Below are 19,554 nucleotides of genomic sequence, written 5' to 3' on the forward strand. Positions count from 1 at the left end.
AAAAGCTCACGGCGATTTTGGCAAAACCTGTCACTTAGCCAGCTAGCGCTTAGCGACTGCGGATTTTTGGCAGCTGCTAGTCACTTAAGTCCTTCCAACACTAGCAACTTGCATTTTTTACAACTTCTTTCATTTGTCAGTAATTGCTTAGCGACCCCACCGGTCGCTACACACTCACTACCACACTCATTCATGAGCAAGCTGTTAGCAAAACATAGAATCGGAGACGGCTTGTAGCTTTGTTAGTAGCATTTTGCTCTTGCCAGTTATGAAGCCATGCCAGAGAACGCCAAAAGAACAAGAAAGCGCCGAGGAACGGCCGCCTACCGGTGATGTTGACGTCCACGATGCCGGTGCGTGTGCCGATGCCGTTGGTGGCGTCGCACACGTACGTGCCGGCCAAGTCGTAGGTGACGGGGCCCTTGAAGAACAAGCTGTTGTTCTTGATCTCCACGTTGCTCGGCAGTGAGCCGTTCAAGCTGGAAGGTGGAGGGAAAGAGCGTTAGAGAGAAAAGCAGAAAATACGGCACAGATCGCAACCATCATCCATCTTTCTAAATTACGAGGGAGGCCCCAACAGGAACATTGCACGCTGAAAGCTGAAAATTTATGAGAAACAAACATCCAATATAGCAAATAAAAAATAGTCTGAAATAAAATGAATTGTAAAAAATGTCAAAACTGGGGAAAAAAAAAGACATTTTAATGACAAAAAACAAAATATAAATAGCAAAAAATACATATATTGAAATAAAACGAATCGTACAAATGTCAGTACACTGAAAATGACGTCAGTATATGAGGGGACTTATAGGCTGTGTTTCGGGGCTTACTTTGACAACCGGCTTATTGTCTGCATTTCATCAGGTAAGCTAGCTGCCCTACGGGAGATTAGAAAGAAAAAAAAAAAATGGGGAAAGAGTAGCGTGCATGTCTACGCAATATTAGACAGAGTTGCATGTTGAACGTCATACTAAATGAATGAGCAACCAGATCCCAACAGGTATGCTGCAGCCTGAGGGGGGGTCGTTAAACAGGTATGTAAGATGGAGTCAACATTTGTGTTCGGAGGGCTTACTCCCCCCCCCCCCCACCCCGGAAGACCAACTGATCGAATGATAACGTGTCAATGAAGTGGCCTCAGGTGTTTGCCGCCACGGCGCCGCTTCTGCTCGCTTGATCAGGTCATGCATCGGATAGCCTCTTTATTCATTTACACGGGAAGGAGGGGCCGCCGTGCCGTTTGCGGCCGTATCGACTTCCAACAACAAATCGCCCGTTTCCTTCGTTGGCTTCATTGACCGCGAATGGACGAGAGTGTCGGACTCAGGCGAGTGCGCTTTGACGGTCGCTGGATTACCGGGAGTCCATTTCCTCGTGTTTGAAATTTTTAATAACATCTAAATAATGGTTAACATGTGTGTTTTATGGTTTTGACATTTTTAGTACTGACCGTTTAACATTTTTGACACATTTAGACACTTTTACTATTGACAGTAGTTAAGATGAAGAATTATTGTTTAAAAATGTGGTTAACTTTGTTTTTACACTCTTAGGTGATTGTTTGGACTTTGTTAACATTAACAGCAATTCAACAGACCTGAAATATGATGTCACGCTAATGACATGAATGTCAGTGGATGCACTGACACCTCTGCTATGTGCTAAGTGTGTGTGTGTGCGCAAGCCCTGGACCAGCCTGTTCCGGACGCTTCCGTCACAGCCTTGCGCTGACCTCCAGCGCCGAGCCCAGGGGAGCCTTCACAACAAATTTGGCGTCTGGCTTTCAGCGCCGCAATGGCCGTCCCCTCCGATCTGTCAGCGCCGCGCCCTCGTCTTGCTAGATCACATCTCTCCTCTCTGCCGCTTTTATCCCCCCTCCTCCATCGTCCTTTGAGTTCTTTATCCGAGCTTCTCTTGCTGAGAGCTAGCTTGATATATATGCACGCATACATAAAAGCGCTAACCGGAGGGAAGCTCGCGCCGTGGCTACGATGATCAATTAATCTACGTCTACTCCGCTGACGTGACTTATTCGTTCACCTCGCCGCCGCTGAGCATTTAGCGCATAAATTGCCGCATTTATCTCTGTGTACTTGGCCTCGACGCTGCTGTTTACAAAAAAAAAAAAAGTCTCGTGTCCACGGAACAGGTTTCGTGTTATGGTACGAGAATACAAAAAGATGAAATCGTGGGAAACGTTAGAAATGTTTGTTCCTATATGAACTCTAGCATGTTGGCATTCGATCAATTCTGATTATATTAGCAGCTACGAAGGTATAAAAAGAAATAATTGAAGTCTTACATTGTCAACTCTCTGAATTTCCATTCAAGGACTGAGATTGGAGCTGTTGTTTGTTTTTGGCATCATTGCTCCAATGGAGCCATTGTGATCGGCCTCGGGTCAGGCTTCTTATCGCCATCAAAACAAACAAGCGACCAGAGACAAGTAGCACGGCAAGGACACTGAAGATATCCTAGACGTGTTTGTACAAGTAAAAAAAAAAGCTTGATACAGAAACTTCTGTTAAAATACGAAATTTGGGGAATATTTTGATTGCGAAATGCTTTAGATGGGTTAAGAAATGCGTTTGTAAAATGTGTCGCATGTGGAATAGTAAAAAACGCACCAACTGGAAATGGAGCATTCTTTTTTTCCATTTGTGAGACAGTCAAGACTTCTTTAGCTGTGTATCAGGAGGGATGATTGTTGTGCTGTGTACAGCTATGCGACGAGGCCCTGCTGTCATCATTTTAAAAATGCTTCGCCACACGGAGACCAAGCTGAGCGCGCCCACTCATTCTGTTAACTTGACTTCATTATGCGCTTTTATTATGCTTTATTACCCGCGGGGGGTGCAAATTTGTCATACATTAGCCTGCCGTGTCTGCTCGGCACAGAAACCTTTGCAAAACTCAAGAAAAAAAAAAAAAAAAAACGTTAGAAAATTGAGCTGTGCGTTGCTCTGCATGAAGCTTTAAACGGTTGGGTAAAAAAAGAAATTGTTAAGAACAAGAATGTTAAGAAAATGGTAAAAACAAACAAACAAAACCTTTGAGTATAAAAAAAAAAAACAGGCAAAAAGATCATTTGGATAAAAGAAAAATAGCTTAGGTGAAGTAAACAGACAAACCCTAAAATAGAATAAAATAAAAAATATAAAATAATAAAAAAAATAATAATAAAAAAATAGAGTTTTTTGTGACGTGTGGGCACCACTCACAGTTTCCATTGGTAGATGGTGACCGGCGGGTTGGCGTCCGCCCGGCAGGTCAGCTGAACATTCTGGCGGTTCAGGTACCAGTTGGCGTCAAAGCCCTCGATCTTCACCTCGGGTTCATCTGCAGAGCGAGTACAAGAGGCAGCTGGGTCACACAAACATGCTTTTGTGGAACCTCCAGATTAAAAAAAAAAAAGAACGGTAGGAATTTGCTTCCACTCAAAACAAGCGTGTTGAGTTCTGTCCTCGCTGCTTGGCTTCATACCGAAGTTCATACGGCAGTCTCCACTCATCACGGTCGTATAATTTGTCAACAACTGATTCATCGCCTGGAGCTACATGCTGGTGATATACTGTACAGTACGTTTGACTTGGTTTACTGAGAGCAGCAAAAATTCAAGATGCCAAGTGTTTTGTTGTTGTTCGAACAGCACGATTAATGCTGCTTAACGCTAAACAATAATATTTTGCTGCTCTGGTCGCCTTTAATCTTCCCCAAAACCCAACAAAACTTCTGTAATTTCCTCCTCAATAATCTAACCAAAAATATTCTTCCAAAATCCAAACAAAATCTCAATATCCTGACCAAAACCACAAATACAATTTTTACTCCCCTTAAATCCTAGAAAATTGGGGGAAAAAAATCCTATCACCGTCCCAAACCCTCCCAAAAAAAAAATCTCAAAAAATGATAAATTGGTGACCAGAATGTATTCCTGCCAAATCATCATAAAAAAAATTATATTGGTTAAACCCTATTTAAAAATAATCAATTGTTCTCCAAATGTCTCCAAGGACAATAAAAGCAAATAAGCGAATGCTTACATTGCACATTGAGCACCACGCTGTCGGTGAACCTCTCGTTGCGGTAGGTGACGATGCACGTCAGCTTCTGCTTGTGCGTCTCCCGGCCGGGCACGATCACGTAGTTGCTGCGCACCGTCACCGTGCCGTTCTGGTTGCGGATCTCCTGGAAGGTGGCCTCGCCCTTCAGCCTGGTGTCCCAGCGGATGACGCTGGGCGGCTTGCCGTTGGCTGACACGCATGTGGCCACCGTCATCTTGCGGCGCTGCGAGCGGGCCACGATGGTGGGCGTGGTCAAGGTCATGCGAGTCATTGGGCGAGCTGCAGAGGCAGGGAGAAAAATATTTATTCAAGGGGCAACTTAATTTTGATTAATTATGCAAAAAAAAAATGCATTTTTACTCCTACCTTTGGTAATTGAATTCAATGAACAAAAAACTTTGTACATGACGTGCGTTATCTCCCAGGGGGGGCGTGCTAAGTAAGCAAAGACGCGCTAATCAAGAAACGTTGTGGCGCGTTCTCAAAGCGAAAATGCAAGTCTCGCAGATGGAGAAGCCCAACGTGCGCACTCATCTTATTGGAAATCCTTTGTGAGGTGCCAATTAGCAATCTCCACTTAGTGCACACTTAATCTTAAAGTAAATGCAAAGAGGGTAGGCGCTCTCGGATGCGAAAGAGCTCAGCACGCTCTAAAGAAGAGCGCAAAGGGGCTCTCGGATCTAAAACGAACATCTAAGAGTTGTTTGGGAACAAGGGCCACTTGGGGTATTTCTTCCTTTCAAAGGAAAATGCATCAAGCCTCACATATTGGCTTTGCTGAGAATTAATTCTTGTATTTTCTTCTAAAACCAGATGATTCAAGCACAAGTGAAGTTAAGGGGGCCGAAACATTTCAGTTTAACCAGTAATTTTCTTGAAAAGTGGATTAATCAACGCTTTCCAGCCAAGTTTAACTCACTCACAATATCTCATGTTTCGCTTTCTTCCTGGACATTGCAGTACATTGAATTAAAATTCAAAGGAGAAGGCGCAACTAGAAATGAACTCGACATTTGGATTACCGAGATTCACCGGATTGGAAGAAGACATTGGATTTTATTAACACCAAATGAAAAAAGCAACAAAGTAACACCCCAAATATCTATTGGAAGGAAAAAAAATATAACTAGTAAGCCTTGTTAGCTAGCTAGCTAGCCAACGACACATTAGTTCCAAGCTAGCCAGTGAGCTAGTTAGCTAGCTAGCTAGAGACAGCTCGAACTAGTGAGCTAGGTTAAGTTAGCTAGCTAGCCAACAACATATTCGTTTCAAGACAGCTAGCCAGTGAGCTAGTTAGCTAGCTAGAGACAGATCGATACCGAGGAAAAGGGTGCGCCCATTGGAAGTCATTAGGTTACGTGGTTTAAACAAAGCTATAACAAGAATCTAACACGGTAGAGTGCGGTAGATTCTTGCCGGATCCTGTAAAAAAAACAAAAAAAACAACGCGGTCGTGGTGAGGCGTTCAAAGGGAGCGCCTCACCCCAATTATCGCACTCGACCCGTGGCGGCGTCACTGTCAGAAGGCGCGGCGGTTGACACAGAGGTTGCGTTTATGTAAACTGTAAAAAGTCTCTTCAGAAAAAAGTCTCCAGAGCGGAGGGGGAAAAAAAAAAGTGCTGCTTGCCCAAGGCCTTCAAAGGCAGTTTGGCCACACAAGCGCCGAACTCAAAACGCGGCGATCAATCTTTAAACGCTTCACTAAATAGGAAAATGTACCTTTGACCTTGCTTTATCTGACTCTTGTACAAAAAAAAAAACATTCAAGCATTTAGAAGACTAATTTGACAGAAAAACCTTTGACCCATATTAAAAGGATCTTTCAGCAGCTTATCATTTCTGATCAATGGAAAAAAAAAAATGTTTATGGAAGACGTTCACTGCCATCCTCAAATATTCTCAAAATTCAAGTTGTTCTCTTTTTGAAAGAAGAAAAACGTTAAATATCTCCTAAATGCAACATAACAAGACTAAAACCCATCTTACCAAAGACGGTGAGGTTGACCATGTTCTCGCGGTTCCCCGCCGGGAAGGTGGTGTACTCGCAGATGTACGCCGCCTCATCGTACAGCTGCAAGTTGGAGAAGACGATGGTGGTGTCCTCCAGCGAGGGCGTGCGGTGGCGCACGGCCGCCTGCTTGAAGCTGACGCGCTCCTTGAAGGGCGCCAGCACGGAGACGCCCAGGGCCGGGTTGGCGATGGCCACGTTCTGCTTGGTGCCGTTGAGCAGCTTCTGCCAGGTCACCTGCGAGATCTTCACCGGCGGGTTGCTGTTGATGAAAATGCAGCGCAGCTCCACCTGGGAGCCCACGAAGCCCGACTTGCTCGAGTCCATCTGGACCATCTGGGAGCGGGCACCTGAGGAGGCAAAGATGAGAACGTTCGTCAGGAATTGCAGCCAAGTTCTGTGACGGCAAGAAACTGCGATCTGCTTTCATAGATAAAATTCAAATTGGTAATAAAACCTGAAACCGCCAAAAAAGCTTTTTTGTTTTTTTCCTCAAAACTATGAATGTCATGTCTTAACAATGACATTTTTTCTTGAAAAGTATCAACTTCGTTAATTCCCCTGGCATTTACCTCTGCATGATGATGTTTAATTGGCATACAGATTATGAGAAGGTCTTTTGAAAAAAAAAAAAAGTTTGTAAAGGCCTTGCTGCACAAGCAAATGAGCAAAAGCCTGACCATGGGACGCCCATTTAGCGCTGAAAGTCAAAGCCTGCTGTTTAGGGACGTGCATACATAGCAGTACAGCCGCTTAAAATGCGCTAAAAGCCGAGGGGGGGACGTCGGGGTCCGCCGTGGGTGCCGTTCCTGATGAGAAGGGAGGTTTCCCGCGAGAAGCAATGCATCGCTAATGAACGAGGGCGGCCGGCAGACGCCGAAGTCGCCTCGCCGGCGTGTCGTTTCCCACCGACTGCCTCCTCCACGTGTAGCGCCAATGCTATTGCGCTTTTAATTACCTCCGACTCGCTCCCACGAACTGCCAGCGGCCATTATCAACCATGTGGAAGCTCTTAATAAACGTAATGGGAGCATGCGCGTAGAGGAAAATCAAGCTAGCTCGTTTGTCGCCGACATTCAAGGGCTTTAGTTATGAAATAATAATTTTAAAAAATCACGTTTATTTAACCCACACAAAATAAGTCCCAGACTTGTAGCCCTTTTAATAGCCTAGCAAAAAGGCTCGCTACAAGCTAATTTGAGATTATTTACACTTAATGTCCGTACAAATGGGAAACGAATGGTCACTATCTAAGGAAACGCAGTACTCTAACGGCCCCATAAGAACAATTAAGTGAATTAACGTTATCTTTCGTCGGTTTACGGGATGTCACGAAGCCAAACGCCGGCCTGACAAGCGCACGACAGCGTGCCATCACGTCCAGAGGTTTGCCTCATCCAGCTTTGTCTTTGCTGCATCTTTATTATCAGGCGGCCTTGATTAATGTTCACTTGCAGGTGAAGTATGATGATGTCCCATCCCCCCCCCGGCCGTGTCACGGCAAGCTTTTCTGTCAAAGCCGTCTAAGCCGCAGCAAATAAACGGCAGCGCATTCCATCTCCGACACTTACGACAAACGCACTTGCGTTCTGAGGCGGAACGCTGTGAAAAAAGACCAATTCCATGCATTGTTATGGCTTTCGCTCAAGCGCCGCCACCGCCGAAGAGACTTAAGTGACAACCTTTAGAAGTTAGCAAGCGCAACATCATCTTTCATTTCCCCCTCGTCCCCCGCATGGCGTCTACGGAGATTTGGACTCGCACCACCCACCAGATGACAGATTGATTCACTAACCCGCTTTGACAGCGAGGACTAGCAACCTTGTCATATGTACCTTGAGGAACACCTGTGTCCTTGCGCACCTCTGCTCTGCTTTATCACGGCTAACATTAACCGGCCTAACGCTAGCAGCCGTGAGATATTTCAGGAGACGGCGAACGCAATTTAGCGCCGCTTTAAGTTGGATTTAAAAACAGAACCAATCAAAGCTGTTGATGGCAACTGCCATGAACACATTCTACGCTAATTTTTTAAAATATTTACAGAAGACGTGTGCTAACGCCAGAGCTAAAGCCGGATATATTAGCTACTCAATTAAAGGATGGGGGGAAAGAGATTAAAGGTGAAACACCATCAGGCCAAATCGAAGGAAAGCCTAAACCAGGTTGTTAACTTTGATCGTCATCTTCTCTCACCCTGAGGTGTTGAATACAATCAATTGTCAGGTACATATTTAACATGATGTGAAAAACAATAGAACAAAGGGTGTGAAATTTAGCACCCAACACTTGCTTCACTCATCTCTGTGTGAAAAGCAGAAGCTGATAAATGGCAGCTCTAATAGGCCGATTTAAAAAGAAACCATTACAGCTGCGTTCTTGATGCTGCGAAACAAACATGGAAGTCAAACTTTCCGGCAGTATTAAGTTAAAGAGTAGCCCAGACGCTCACTCGCCTCGCTGTGAGAAAGACCCCAGCTGCCACTCCTGTGCCGTTGCTATTTTCCAGAAATATTGGGTCGGCCATGTTCTTTAAAAAACACAAAGCCTGCCAGACCCACAAAATACTGGCAGGAGATTTTCTGGTGTGAAATACTGCAGTCCCTCCCATCATCTTTGCCGCTCTTCCTCCTCTTTTTTTTTTTTCGACAGACTGAAGCAAATAAACAGGCCCTCGCGCAAATGGAAACCAGAGGGCTACGCGTAATTACGCAGCCACAGAGCCCAGATCCCCGCTGTCGAAGGGCCAGGGGGCGCCCACGGGGACTTGAAAACTGGAAGAGTCCTCGCCTGACACGGTGGAGCTGTAATTACAGCGTTACATGGAAAAGGTAGACTTTGGGAGAAGGGCGGCGATTGAGGGAGATTTATTATCATGTGGTCGATTTAAAGCCGGGACGGCAGAGGACGTGGAGAGGACAAAGAGAGAGTACGAAACACTTCCAGGTGAGCCCGCTTGGATCGAAAAGGGGGCGTCATTAAAGCAGCCGCAGTCGTCTGGCCCCCCACTGATAGCGACGCTCCTTTGGCCTTGCGACCAAGCATTCAGAACCGGTCGGGTCCAGCAAGCGTGGGCTTTGTGTTGTCTGGCAAAAAAAAAAAAACCTGCCGTCTCTAAAAACTGCCTTCCCACTTTCTGATAAGAGCCGTCACAATGACGATAAACATGGGGGAACGGGCTCGACTCGTTTCTCTCATGTGGCTGTGGGATGTTTGCTTTTTTATTTCTGCTGCTGGGAGAGAACGTGTGGGCCAATCACGTCGTTCTGTTCCTCGGTCTTGTGTCAGCGGAACAATAACTGCGGTGGTACCTTCAAGCGTGACCACAAACCAAACTGTCGCCGTCGTAAAGTCTGTTTGAACTGTAAAAGCAATGTTTGAAGCCACGTTAACATTCGGAACTGTTGCGCAAAATTACTTCTCCATTTGTGTGTTTTTGTGTTGTCACACCGTAAGAGAGCTCAAAAGGACAGCAGTAATGGAGGAGCTAAGGTTTATTAAAAAAAAAAACATTTGTAAGTTATTAATTTAATCGTTTTATGGGATGAATTGGAAATAAAAAGCAAAAATCCACTCAAATCCACCATACCAATCACAAAAAATTACTAAGTTGACCTGAAGGTGCTATCAAGCTAGCAAGAAGCTAACACTACTCAGTGCTAATGCTACTCATGACTACTTGGACACCATCTTGCCAAACATCAACCTCAACACTTTGCATTAAAAACGAGGACACCCTTCCCCCTAAAGCCTCTTTTTTTTGGGGGGGGGGTCGTGAAACAAGCGCTCCCTGGCAGTTACGCACCATCCAGCTGGCGGGCGCCCAGCCAGTTTTTCATAAGACAATTATTGGCTCGTTTGCTGGCACGCTCATCCCAGAAAAAAAACTCATTCGCGCCAAAGTCCAGGCATAATTCACGGGCCGCGACGTTGAGCGAGGCCAAGACGAAGTAGGACCCGTTGCATATTTCAGAGGAGACGCTCATTAATGTCGTCTATTTAAAGCCAAGCCAGGGAAGCTTTGGCGGACAAATGGCGTGCTCAGAACGCTAGCGAGACGTCGCCGTCTTTTCAAGGGTGACGTGAACTTTACGCTGCGTTTAAAGTAGTGATGACAACACCTCCAGATGGGCGCAGCTGGTGAACTTTAGCGTAAACGTTTTGGTTAGTGGGACACGGACGGATCAAACGCGATGCGACCCACTCGGGATAATGAGCGTTTAATGCGGTGGCCGTTCCCACGACGACCGTGCCCAGGCTGTCCTCATTGGCGCCTGGCCACACATGCAGCTATTGAGGGTGGCAAGAGAAATCTTTGAAGCATTAGCTTTTATGGAAAAATCTCAAAATGATCACATAAATCAAATTGGGGGGAAAAAAATGGATACCTAGGCGAATTCCCTATTTGAGGTTTGGCAAAGCGTGAAATGGCTGCTTAGAAACAAAATGGCTGCTTTCGGGCACGAGTCCTTGAGACCTTTCATAGCATGCCCAAAAAATCCCTCAAATTTCATGTCTTTGTTCATGAGAATGTTTTCCAATTATAGTTTTTGTGAATTAAAAAAAACTTCTTTCGGCAGCACACTATGGAAAAATTGCTTCATGTTTATCAGTAGATTTATTTTTATATCCTGTCATGAAACGATTAGCAAAAATAAAAGAAATATTCTGTGGTTCAAGTGAGGTGCATTTTTCCTCATGAGGACAAAACACCAAATCCCCATTTGACATTCAATGTCACAGATCAGACAGTTTTTTTTTCCAAGTGGCAATTTGCTTTCCCACAGATTTATTCAGAATCCTCCCGCCCTTTTTGTTTATCGCTCGTGCCAATTAGCGCGCTGCCGCTGCTTTGTCAGTATTTCTTCGTAACTGTGACACTTGTCAAGGGACAGCAGCATTTTCTTTTTTCTTTGAAATGCGACATTTTGCAATTTGTGGAAAAAGTTAATTCACAGCCCGATGAGGTTTTGATGAATAAATTAGGACTTTTCGGTAAAATGCGCTTTGAGGGCAGTGCATTTAAACGATGACTAATTAATGACAAAACATTCTTTTGTTCTGGCAGAAATAAATAAGAGACTTTTTGTCTACTAGGGAAATTAGACGATGTCAGTTCATATGACAAAAGCTTTGTGTAAACAAAAGAAAGTCTGTAGGAATAATAAGCGGTGCCGACAAACAAATACGATGACAAGGTAGCAAAGTAACTATGAAGAGATGGTTCAGAACATTAGCATTTCCCTTTTTTTTTTTGGACCATTTCAACCCATTCTCACTTCAAAATGTTTATCATCAAATGTTCGGTTCATTTAAAAGCGTTTCTGTATTTCGTATCGTCCAAAACAACTTCAGCGTCACATGAAGCTAATTCGTTATGTGGCAGCATTAGCATGTCAGCAACGAGCGCTTTCAACCCAAATGACAGTCTGGACCTGTTTGAAATGGTCCAGCCACCTGCTTCTGATTTCCAACGCGCAACCCACCGAGAACAATGTAGCATCTGCTGCAGCGCTGTAAACGTTAATGATTATCGACAGCATTTACGGCCTCGGGCCAACGTCCCGGACTGACTTCTATCTGCGGCAAACGGTTGTTTGTTTTCAGTGACGGCCACGATCCCATCGATTCTAAGTCGGGATGTTCGATACTACTTCTTTTCAAACCGAAACCAGGACGACTGTTCACCTCTTGAGCACTCAACGATACTGAGCACCGATGCAACTAGCATAACATTTCATTTAACACAATTACAAAAACATTTGTGCGTTTTGCTGAAGATGAGTCAAACTGCAGCAGTATAGCACCAACTACTGCGGAGGAGGACTTACTAGAATTTTCCCCCGGGTCTTAAGTATTGGTGGCTGGTATCGTCATCCTCTGTTACTACCCAATACCTTAAAATAAGGCTCCATACTGATGTCCAGAATATATCTCAAATAAATAACAAGCAAACAAACAAAAGGAAGCTGTGGCAGTAATTTGTCGCATTTTTGTTGCTAGTCGCAGTTGCTACACTCGACTGTAGTAGTAAATGGTTACCATGGCAACGATATTTGACTGAAAACACACAAATAAAAACGCCCAGAGCATCTTTAAGGCACTCCAAATGTCAAGGGAATTCATCAGTAGGGTGGCTTTTCATGACAATTCAGCGGAAAGCTGATTCGCCGAAGCGACGCAAAACAAACACAGCAACTCCATTTTGTCAATTTGGCTTTTTGCAATGTAAATACATGCGCCATTCTCATTTCTATGGAAGAGAATTAGGGCCAAATTTGACACCATTCTTATCCATGCTACATCTATGGAATGTTTTTGATAATATTTCCCCCCAGAAATCTCAGGTTAGCGATTTGTTAGCATACACATTTTAGCACTTGAGCTATTTTAATGAGAAGATACATCAATTCAGGATCAACCGTATTTTTCTTCATTTCACTTCATTTTAGCTTTTCAGTATTCAGACCAGACAGCATCTTGACACAAATTACACTCTTGAGTTGTAATTAAAGCTTTCTTGTTTACAGACTACACAACATGTAGTGTAATCTGGGATTTTGCTCATTTTTAACCACAGCAAAGACACACACACACACACATTTTTTGTGGCTAAATAAGTGTAAACAACTCCCCCCAATCCATGCAAGTACTGCCCACCCCCCTCCACTACCCCCCCGTCTCGCTTCTCCCCTGCAGCTTAACTAAACAAGGGCACAACCGGTTTCGGTGCGACGACACAAAATAAACAGTGATGACGCAATGACCAAATGGTTGGATGACATCACCGACTGATACCCGATACTAAGGGACCAACTGTCTGCAAACAAGAACAGATCCTGTGCATGGGGGTCTGTCCACCTGGTGAACAAGTAGGCTCTCTAATTGTTCCGTTCTGGACACGAAACTGACGTGGTTGAGGGGGGGGGGGGCGTGTTGGGTTAGGTAATGCTGTCTAATGAAGCCATTGTGATAAGAGCAGTAAAATAAACGAAAATTTTAAATAAGAATAAAAATAAGTGTCGCATTCGGACAGTTAATCAGCCATAAAAAAAAATTATACGATTAAAATCTTGCCGACACTAATAATACCCCGTAGTAGCATTTCTGCTCCATTAGCCACAGCCTGAATATGAAATAAAATGTATTTCAGTCAAATAAAATACAAGGTACTAAATAATATAATACTTAGGAGGGCCTAGACATAAATAATTAAATATTCACCAATGTAATCCTTCTAGTTGACCCTAATCTGGCACCATAAAATGAATTGTAAATAAAGTTTAATATTTATTAGCTGAAGAAAGTATGCCGAGGTTTTCGCACAGTGAGTCCATACACCCCCTGCGAGGTGACCTTTACAAATCCTCAACCAACCAGTTTTTTTCTTTCTTTCTATTCTGTTTTTCTTCAAAAAAGGCCAGCTTGATATCTCCAAGATGCGACTATGTCTAAGGATATATATGTACAGGAAGACCCCCGCTGTACGCCCACCGGCTTTATTAAAGTGAGAAAAGCATGCTAGCCTCCAATCAATATTTGATAAGAGGAGAGCGTCGACTGTCGCCGAAAGAATCGTGCGTATCATGCATTTTTAAAGACATGCGAGATGAAACAAACAAGGGCAGCCATCAAAGCGCATGGCTAATGTGCGGTAGGGACCTATGCAGGGCGGCTCTTCCTCAGCTCCTAAAAGCTCCTCCTCTTCCTCCAGCTGGATCCACCGTCTGCTATCAATTAGCTCATCGCGTCTGGATCAGCGACGTCGTGACCTGCATGCGTCGTCACGTCTGCGCACGTGTCGGGAGGAATTAAAGGCAAATCGACGCGATTATGAATATAGCCCCCCCGCGGGTCACGTCGTTTAGGTACGGATTAGCGTCCCGTGTTTAGCCTTAGCTGATCCACTTAAGACGTGTTTTAGCGCGGAACCTGTTTTTCTCTTTATTGAAATCGGTTTTTCGCACAATGAGGATGAACGTGCTATATAATCGACGATCCTTCATCTGTGGCTTTAGTCCAGATCAATTCACTAGATGCTATGTACTATTTTTTTTTTTTTACAAATTGATACAAGGAATGTTACAAATCACTTCTTTGGAGGCATTATAGGTAGAAGGTTTCAGACCTGTCCAGTCACCAAACGCAGTTAATCTCTCACTAATCTCGTCTTGTTGACCGCAGTGCTAAAATAATGCTAACAAAAACCGCTAGCACATGGCGGTGGTGGCGGCTAGCACGAGAACACACCAAGCTTTTCAGCATAGCGGCTCAGCCGCCAACCTTTGCTGTTTTCATGTGTGTTTTTGATCGTAAATCTCGGCGGTTGTCGCCAGCTCTCCGAAGCCAGGCCTGAAGCGTTTCCTAAACCACGACCGCAGCCCAGCTTGACGAGGCCAGCGCGGCTCCATGTTCCACATACATATGAGCATTGGAATGCTAGCCGCGTCGCACCGCCACATTCGCGCCGCGCCGCATGTGCTCTCCAGCTGCGAGTCCTACTCGCCACTGTCACCCTTCCCCAATGTACTTTTCTCACAAGTAGTTAATCAAAACCCAGCTGGAATAAATAACACCTCTTTGTCACAAAGCAGTTCACTAATAAAACTGTCCAGTTCTGGTGACGGTATTAAGAGCTGTGATTCTCAAACTAGGGCCCCAGTTATCTAACTCGGATTCTGGCCAATTGAAAGCTCTGATGTGATTGCGATAAATCGTGACAAATTTGATATATGAATTGTTACTGTTTTTAAGAGCATTTTTTCAAACGTAACGTAGACGTTAGGATTGAGAGGGGGCTCTTGGAAAAATATCAGCCCTGGACCCAAAAACTTTCGAAATTGAGCTTTCAAGGGGAAGGCGGGGGAACCACAAAGCCACAGCAAGAGGGAGAGCGAGTGCAGCTTGAAAGGCGAGTGGCGCGGCGGCTTCGAGTTACTCGAATACCCGCCGCTTGTTAGATGTCTGACAATGAGTCGCGACATGCTGCAACCTGGGTCGACGAGTCGTGCGCCGGATTCCAAGCGATGCGCGCCGCCAGAAAAACAAGACGCAGAGAACAGGATGGCAGGCTGAGCTCAATCTGAGGGCGTCTGAATCGTCGAGCGAATCCGGGGTGTCGAGGGTTTGCGTACCGCCGTGGTGGGTGGGCTGTGGGCACGGGCAGGAAATTAACTCATGCCTCCCCCCAACCCCCCGCTGTCAAAAAAATCGAGGAGTGGGATTCACATAGCGCCAGAGAAAGGAACCATAATTGCAAACAGGGCAGCTCGTACATTGGAGACGGTGGGAGGGGGTTAACCCTCCTGTCATGTTGCGGGTCAAAGTCAGCCATTTTAAATTGAGGAATAAGATTAGCGTACAAGCTCTTCTAAAGGCCTTATAGCCGTCTTCATTTTTCACATATTTATAATAATTTATATGAATTTGCTAACAAGATCCAATCTTTTAGCCCGCTAGCTTAATGCTAACGTAGCCATTGGGTCAAATTGGACCAATCCACTACTTGGGTAAATTTAACCCATGTTTTGCACAAAGTAACTCTGGAACCTTAATCCCAGTGATGATTGCAGTATTCCATAATGCGCCCCCCCCCACACACACACAAAAACAAACACTTTATTTCCTCCCCGATTAAACACGCAAGGCACAAAAAAGTGACAATTGAGGTAACAGTGCACTGAGCGGAGGTAATTGTGCACGTCATGCATTTCGAGCGTGGCCTAATGCTAAGCGTTTGACGGGCGCCCCCATTTGTGCGCTATCAGCGGCAATAAAAAGGGAGCCCAAATTACCCGGCAAGACGTTGGCTAGTCAAAGGTCCTCGCCAGCCGCCGCGAGACGGCAAACGGACCTGAATGTGCTGCGACTCGCCGAGCGCTTTGATGAAACAAAGGCAAAAGCATCGCTGACACATCCTGATAGCGTCGTGCTATTGATCACGAGGCGGCCGAGTGAAGCAGGCGAGATCCAGCAACTCAATTAGGACGTGTTGGAATCACTGTCACTCACCCCAGGAGAACCAACGATGCTAAAGTTCTGCTTTTTTTCCCCCCCTCCTAGTTGAGACAAAACAGCCTAATTAGAATTCTCAAAGCAGACGAGAAGGTTCGCTTTGTTGTGTCACAGAGGGAAGGTTTGTGAATCCGTGGCCTCTTCAAGTAGGACAAGATGTTTATCTCCAAATCGAACATCCTGCATTGGCGGCGGCCCTTGGACTAGCTTGGGCGTTGGCAAAATTTTTTTTCATTATTGTAATATACAAGTATATAATTATTTGTTTGTCACTATTTAATTTAATATATTTGCATTTGGTCATAATCAAATATTTATTAATAATCAATTAATTCATTATTAACTTTGCTATTATTAAAGTATTAATATTTATTTTTCTGCTTTTTAAAAAAATTTAGACTGACCCAATACCTTAAATTTCCTTCTATCAGGTCGCCCTTAAAAAAATCTTAACGGAAAGCGAGGACGTGGCTCTCCAATGGAGCGCTTATCTTAATTCCCCATCATCCCGAGTAAATTGAAATGTCCGCTTGTGGATTATGACTCCCGGACAGCACGATCGGTCCGTGTCGGACCCTCGCTCGCTGGTGGAACTTAATCGAAGAGGTTTCAAATGAACTCGAGCATCTCTTTCATGATCTATAATCCCTCGGCGGGCAACCGAAGACTGAAACGTTATTTTTACCAGTATGTAGAAAAGGATGAAAGAAGATCTGACTCTGCACATTCTTGGGACGGGGGGATAAAAAGCATTTAAAAGACTAAAAATCACTTTAAAAAATAAATAAGATAAAACTAGGGATGTTTGATAGCACTTTTGAAATGTTATCAGATTCTGGAAGTCCTTTTAGCGAGACTTAAAGGCTGAGCGTTTGGCGTCATGTTGCTACGTGCACTTTGATACGCAGGAAACCCATGCAGGGGTTGTTTGTGCTGCCAAAAAATAGAAAACGTCCCGCATCGATCTTGGGCGAGCGAGTGAGGGGGGTGACCTCCTCGGCGCGTACAGACAGGTGTTGTTCGATAGCCGTCCCACTTTCTTTGACCTTAAAGCTTTTAATCAACTCGGCCAGGGAGCTTGTCAATCCTGTCAAACAACGCGCGGGGCGTAAACTGGGGGAGGCAGGACGCCCGGGCCAAGAGTTGCAAATAATACTAGTGTGATGTGAGAATAAGGTTGACTTTTTTTTTTTCCCCAAAAGAAAAACGTAACCTTTACGAGAAGAAACATTTGATAAAATGTTACAATGATGAAGGCAGGGTGTTTTCCAAGATAATCATAAAGTCCAACTGTCACAACAACAAATTCATTAGGGGTGTATCAAAAACTAGTAAGACCACATGAAACCCTCTCGACCTGATTATTAGCATAATTTAATAGGATCGTAATGCCACTGAAGTGACCCCCTATTGCTTTTACAATGGTATTTTCCATCAGGCTTTACAAGGGTTGATACATTTTAGATTCAATTTAGGCTCAACTGGGTGAAAATGAACAATGAGATTAATTCACATTCACGCCTGCTGTTACAACAATCAATCGATTTTTGTGATTTTTCACTTGTCACATCAGGGGGGTGGGGGGGTCAGGCCCTATCCCCTGCTAACAATTTCCTAGCGATATGAGTTCAATAGTTAACGTCTCAAGCTAGCGCGCCTTTTATCGTGTTTCATCGAGCGGTTCGACCTTGAAGGCCATCTTTTCCGCCGCCGTCGGCTGAAAGAAGAGGAGGTGCGTAATGCGGGGTTGGCTTGGTAGCCATTCAATGGCCGTCCACTTGAGGCAATTTCATAACAGAGTGACAAAAGAGAAGTAGCCTTCAAGCACGCACATGCTATGCTGCTGTTTGGCATAAGAGGAGAATTAGCTATGTCATATGGAGCACTTAAAGCTGCGTGCCACCATGTACGCTCAACATGCTATACACTCCGACTGCATATCCCTCATACATAATTAATGTGGACATAATAGCGGAGGAGGCTGGATGAAGGCCAAGAGTTGTTGTGGGCCAAATACACCATGAGGCTTTTGAAAGACAGATTTACCTTCTTTTTGTCTTATTAGGTACTGATGATCAATGCTAATTTCAGCATAAATCGGCTAAACGTAGTGTAGTAGTAGTGTTCATAAAGTTGGTGAAGAATGTTTAGAATACACATCTATCTATAAAATTGATTAGTGTTAATATGATCGATTTAGATACATCTGTAGTACTGATTGCTATCAGCAGTAGCTAAGTTAGCCGCGCTAGCTAAAACAGTGAGTGCTAGAAATGAAAGGTATTGAATTCACCCATTTACGTCAACGACGCTTGACCAGTTTTGTGTCAAGATGACGATAACTAAGTAAACAGTGTCTCCATGTAAATGGAAGTGATTTGTGTATATTTGTACCAACAACAGTTAGCATAGATATTTTGAATCTAGCTAATGCTATACGGATGCTCCATATTTAAAGGCCACAAATCACCGGGACAGTTTATGAGTTGGAAATCAACCCTCGGGCTGACCCGGTTGTACAATTTGTCGCCCTGTTCAAAGAAAACAAACTAAAATAAAAACGAGAATCAAACCCTGAACCTGAGGAGTGCGAGACGGACGTGCTACCCACTTGACCATTTGCCATCATGTCCAACAGGAAAAATATTTTTCAAACACCACATGTAGAAAATCAATTGCACTCAGTTTTTATTTATGAATCATCTCATCAGTGTCGATGAAATTCCGACTAACCAACTCATTTGCATTTAATTGCATATCTTTTGTCCGCGCAACAATCAAAAGACGCTAGCTCCCAAAGATATCGTATTCCAACTCCCCAAATGGCGCCATTTAGCTCGCCATTATTTTGCCTGTGCACTTTATTTCATATACACACACGTCCTCTTCATTGCCCTTCAGAAAAAAAAAACAAAATGCACACACAAGCGTGCGCACGCACACACGTGAATAGCTGTTAAATATTTATCTAGCTACGAGCTCCTCTCGCTCACTCGCTTGGCTGCACTAAAACGAGGCTGACCTAGTTAGGGGCTGAGATCACGTGACTGCGGCCGCGCCCACCCTGCCACAACGCGAGGGCGGCCAGGCGGAAAGCGGCCATGGCGTGCTAAGCGCTTTCCTCCAAAAAGAAAAGAGTCACCTTAGCTATCCACCTCAAAAAAATGCAAACTCCAAGTGAGTGACTTTGCGGCATTAAAACAAATGTTAATCCGCTGCGAACAAAGCAATTTGTTTTATAATAGCGGAGGGACCTGAAGTATGGAAAACAATATGTTAATTTCGTTATTTAAATGTTGCTTGCTGCGTCCCTGAAGGGGAATTGCTGTTCTACACTTTGAAGATAGATGTTGGGGTGTTTTACTTGTATTCACAAGCTAATGCACAGTGGAAGTGTTACATAAAACCTTCACGCCATAAAATGTCTTCGTCTCGAAACAGATTAAAACTCAAATTTAGTTAATT

At 44.3% G+C, this 19,554-nt stretch overlaps 1 protein-coding gene across 7 annotated transcripts in view; it reads right to left on the bottom strand.

The window, feature by feature from the left end:
• nectin1b (nectin cell adhesion molecule 1b) overlaps positions 1-19,554 on the bottom strand; it is a 123,313-nt gene that overhangs the window by 58,003 nt on the left and 45,756 nt on the right. For all 7 annotated transcript variants that reach the window (XM_049726131.2, XM_049726127.2, XM_049726126.2 and 4 more), the window contains 4 exons: positions 6,054-6,425; positions 4,047-4,346; positions 3,225-3,342; positions 328-479 (listed from right to left, as the gene is read on the bottom strand). In XM_049726131.2, coding sequence (XP_049582088.1) covers positions 328-479; positions 3,225-3,342; positions 4,047-4,346; positions 6,054-6,411 — 928 coding nt within the window. In that variant the 5' untranslated portion in view covers positions 6,412-6,425. The remainder of the gene's footprint in view (positions 1-327; positions 480-3,224; positions 3,343-4,046; positions 4,347-6,053; positions 6,426-19,554) is intronic.

This window comes from Syngnathus scovelli, chromosome 7 (genome assembly GCF_024217435.2).
Source record: "Syngnathus scovelli strain Florida chromosome 7, RoL_Ssco_1.2, whole genome shotgun sequence".
In the NCBI taxonomy this organism is placed as follows: Eukaryota; Metazoa; Chordata; class Actinopteri; order Syngnathiformes; family Syngnathidae; genus Syngnathus; species Syngnathus scovelli.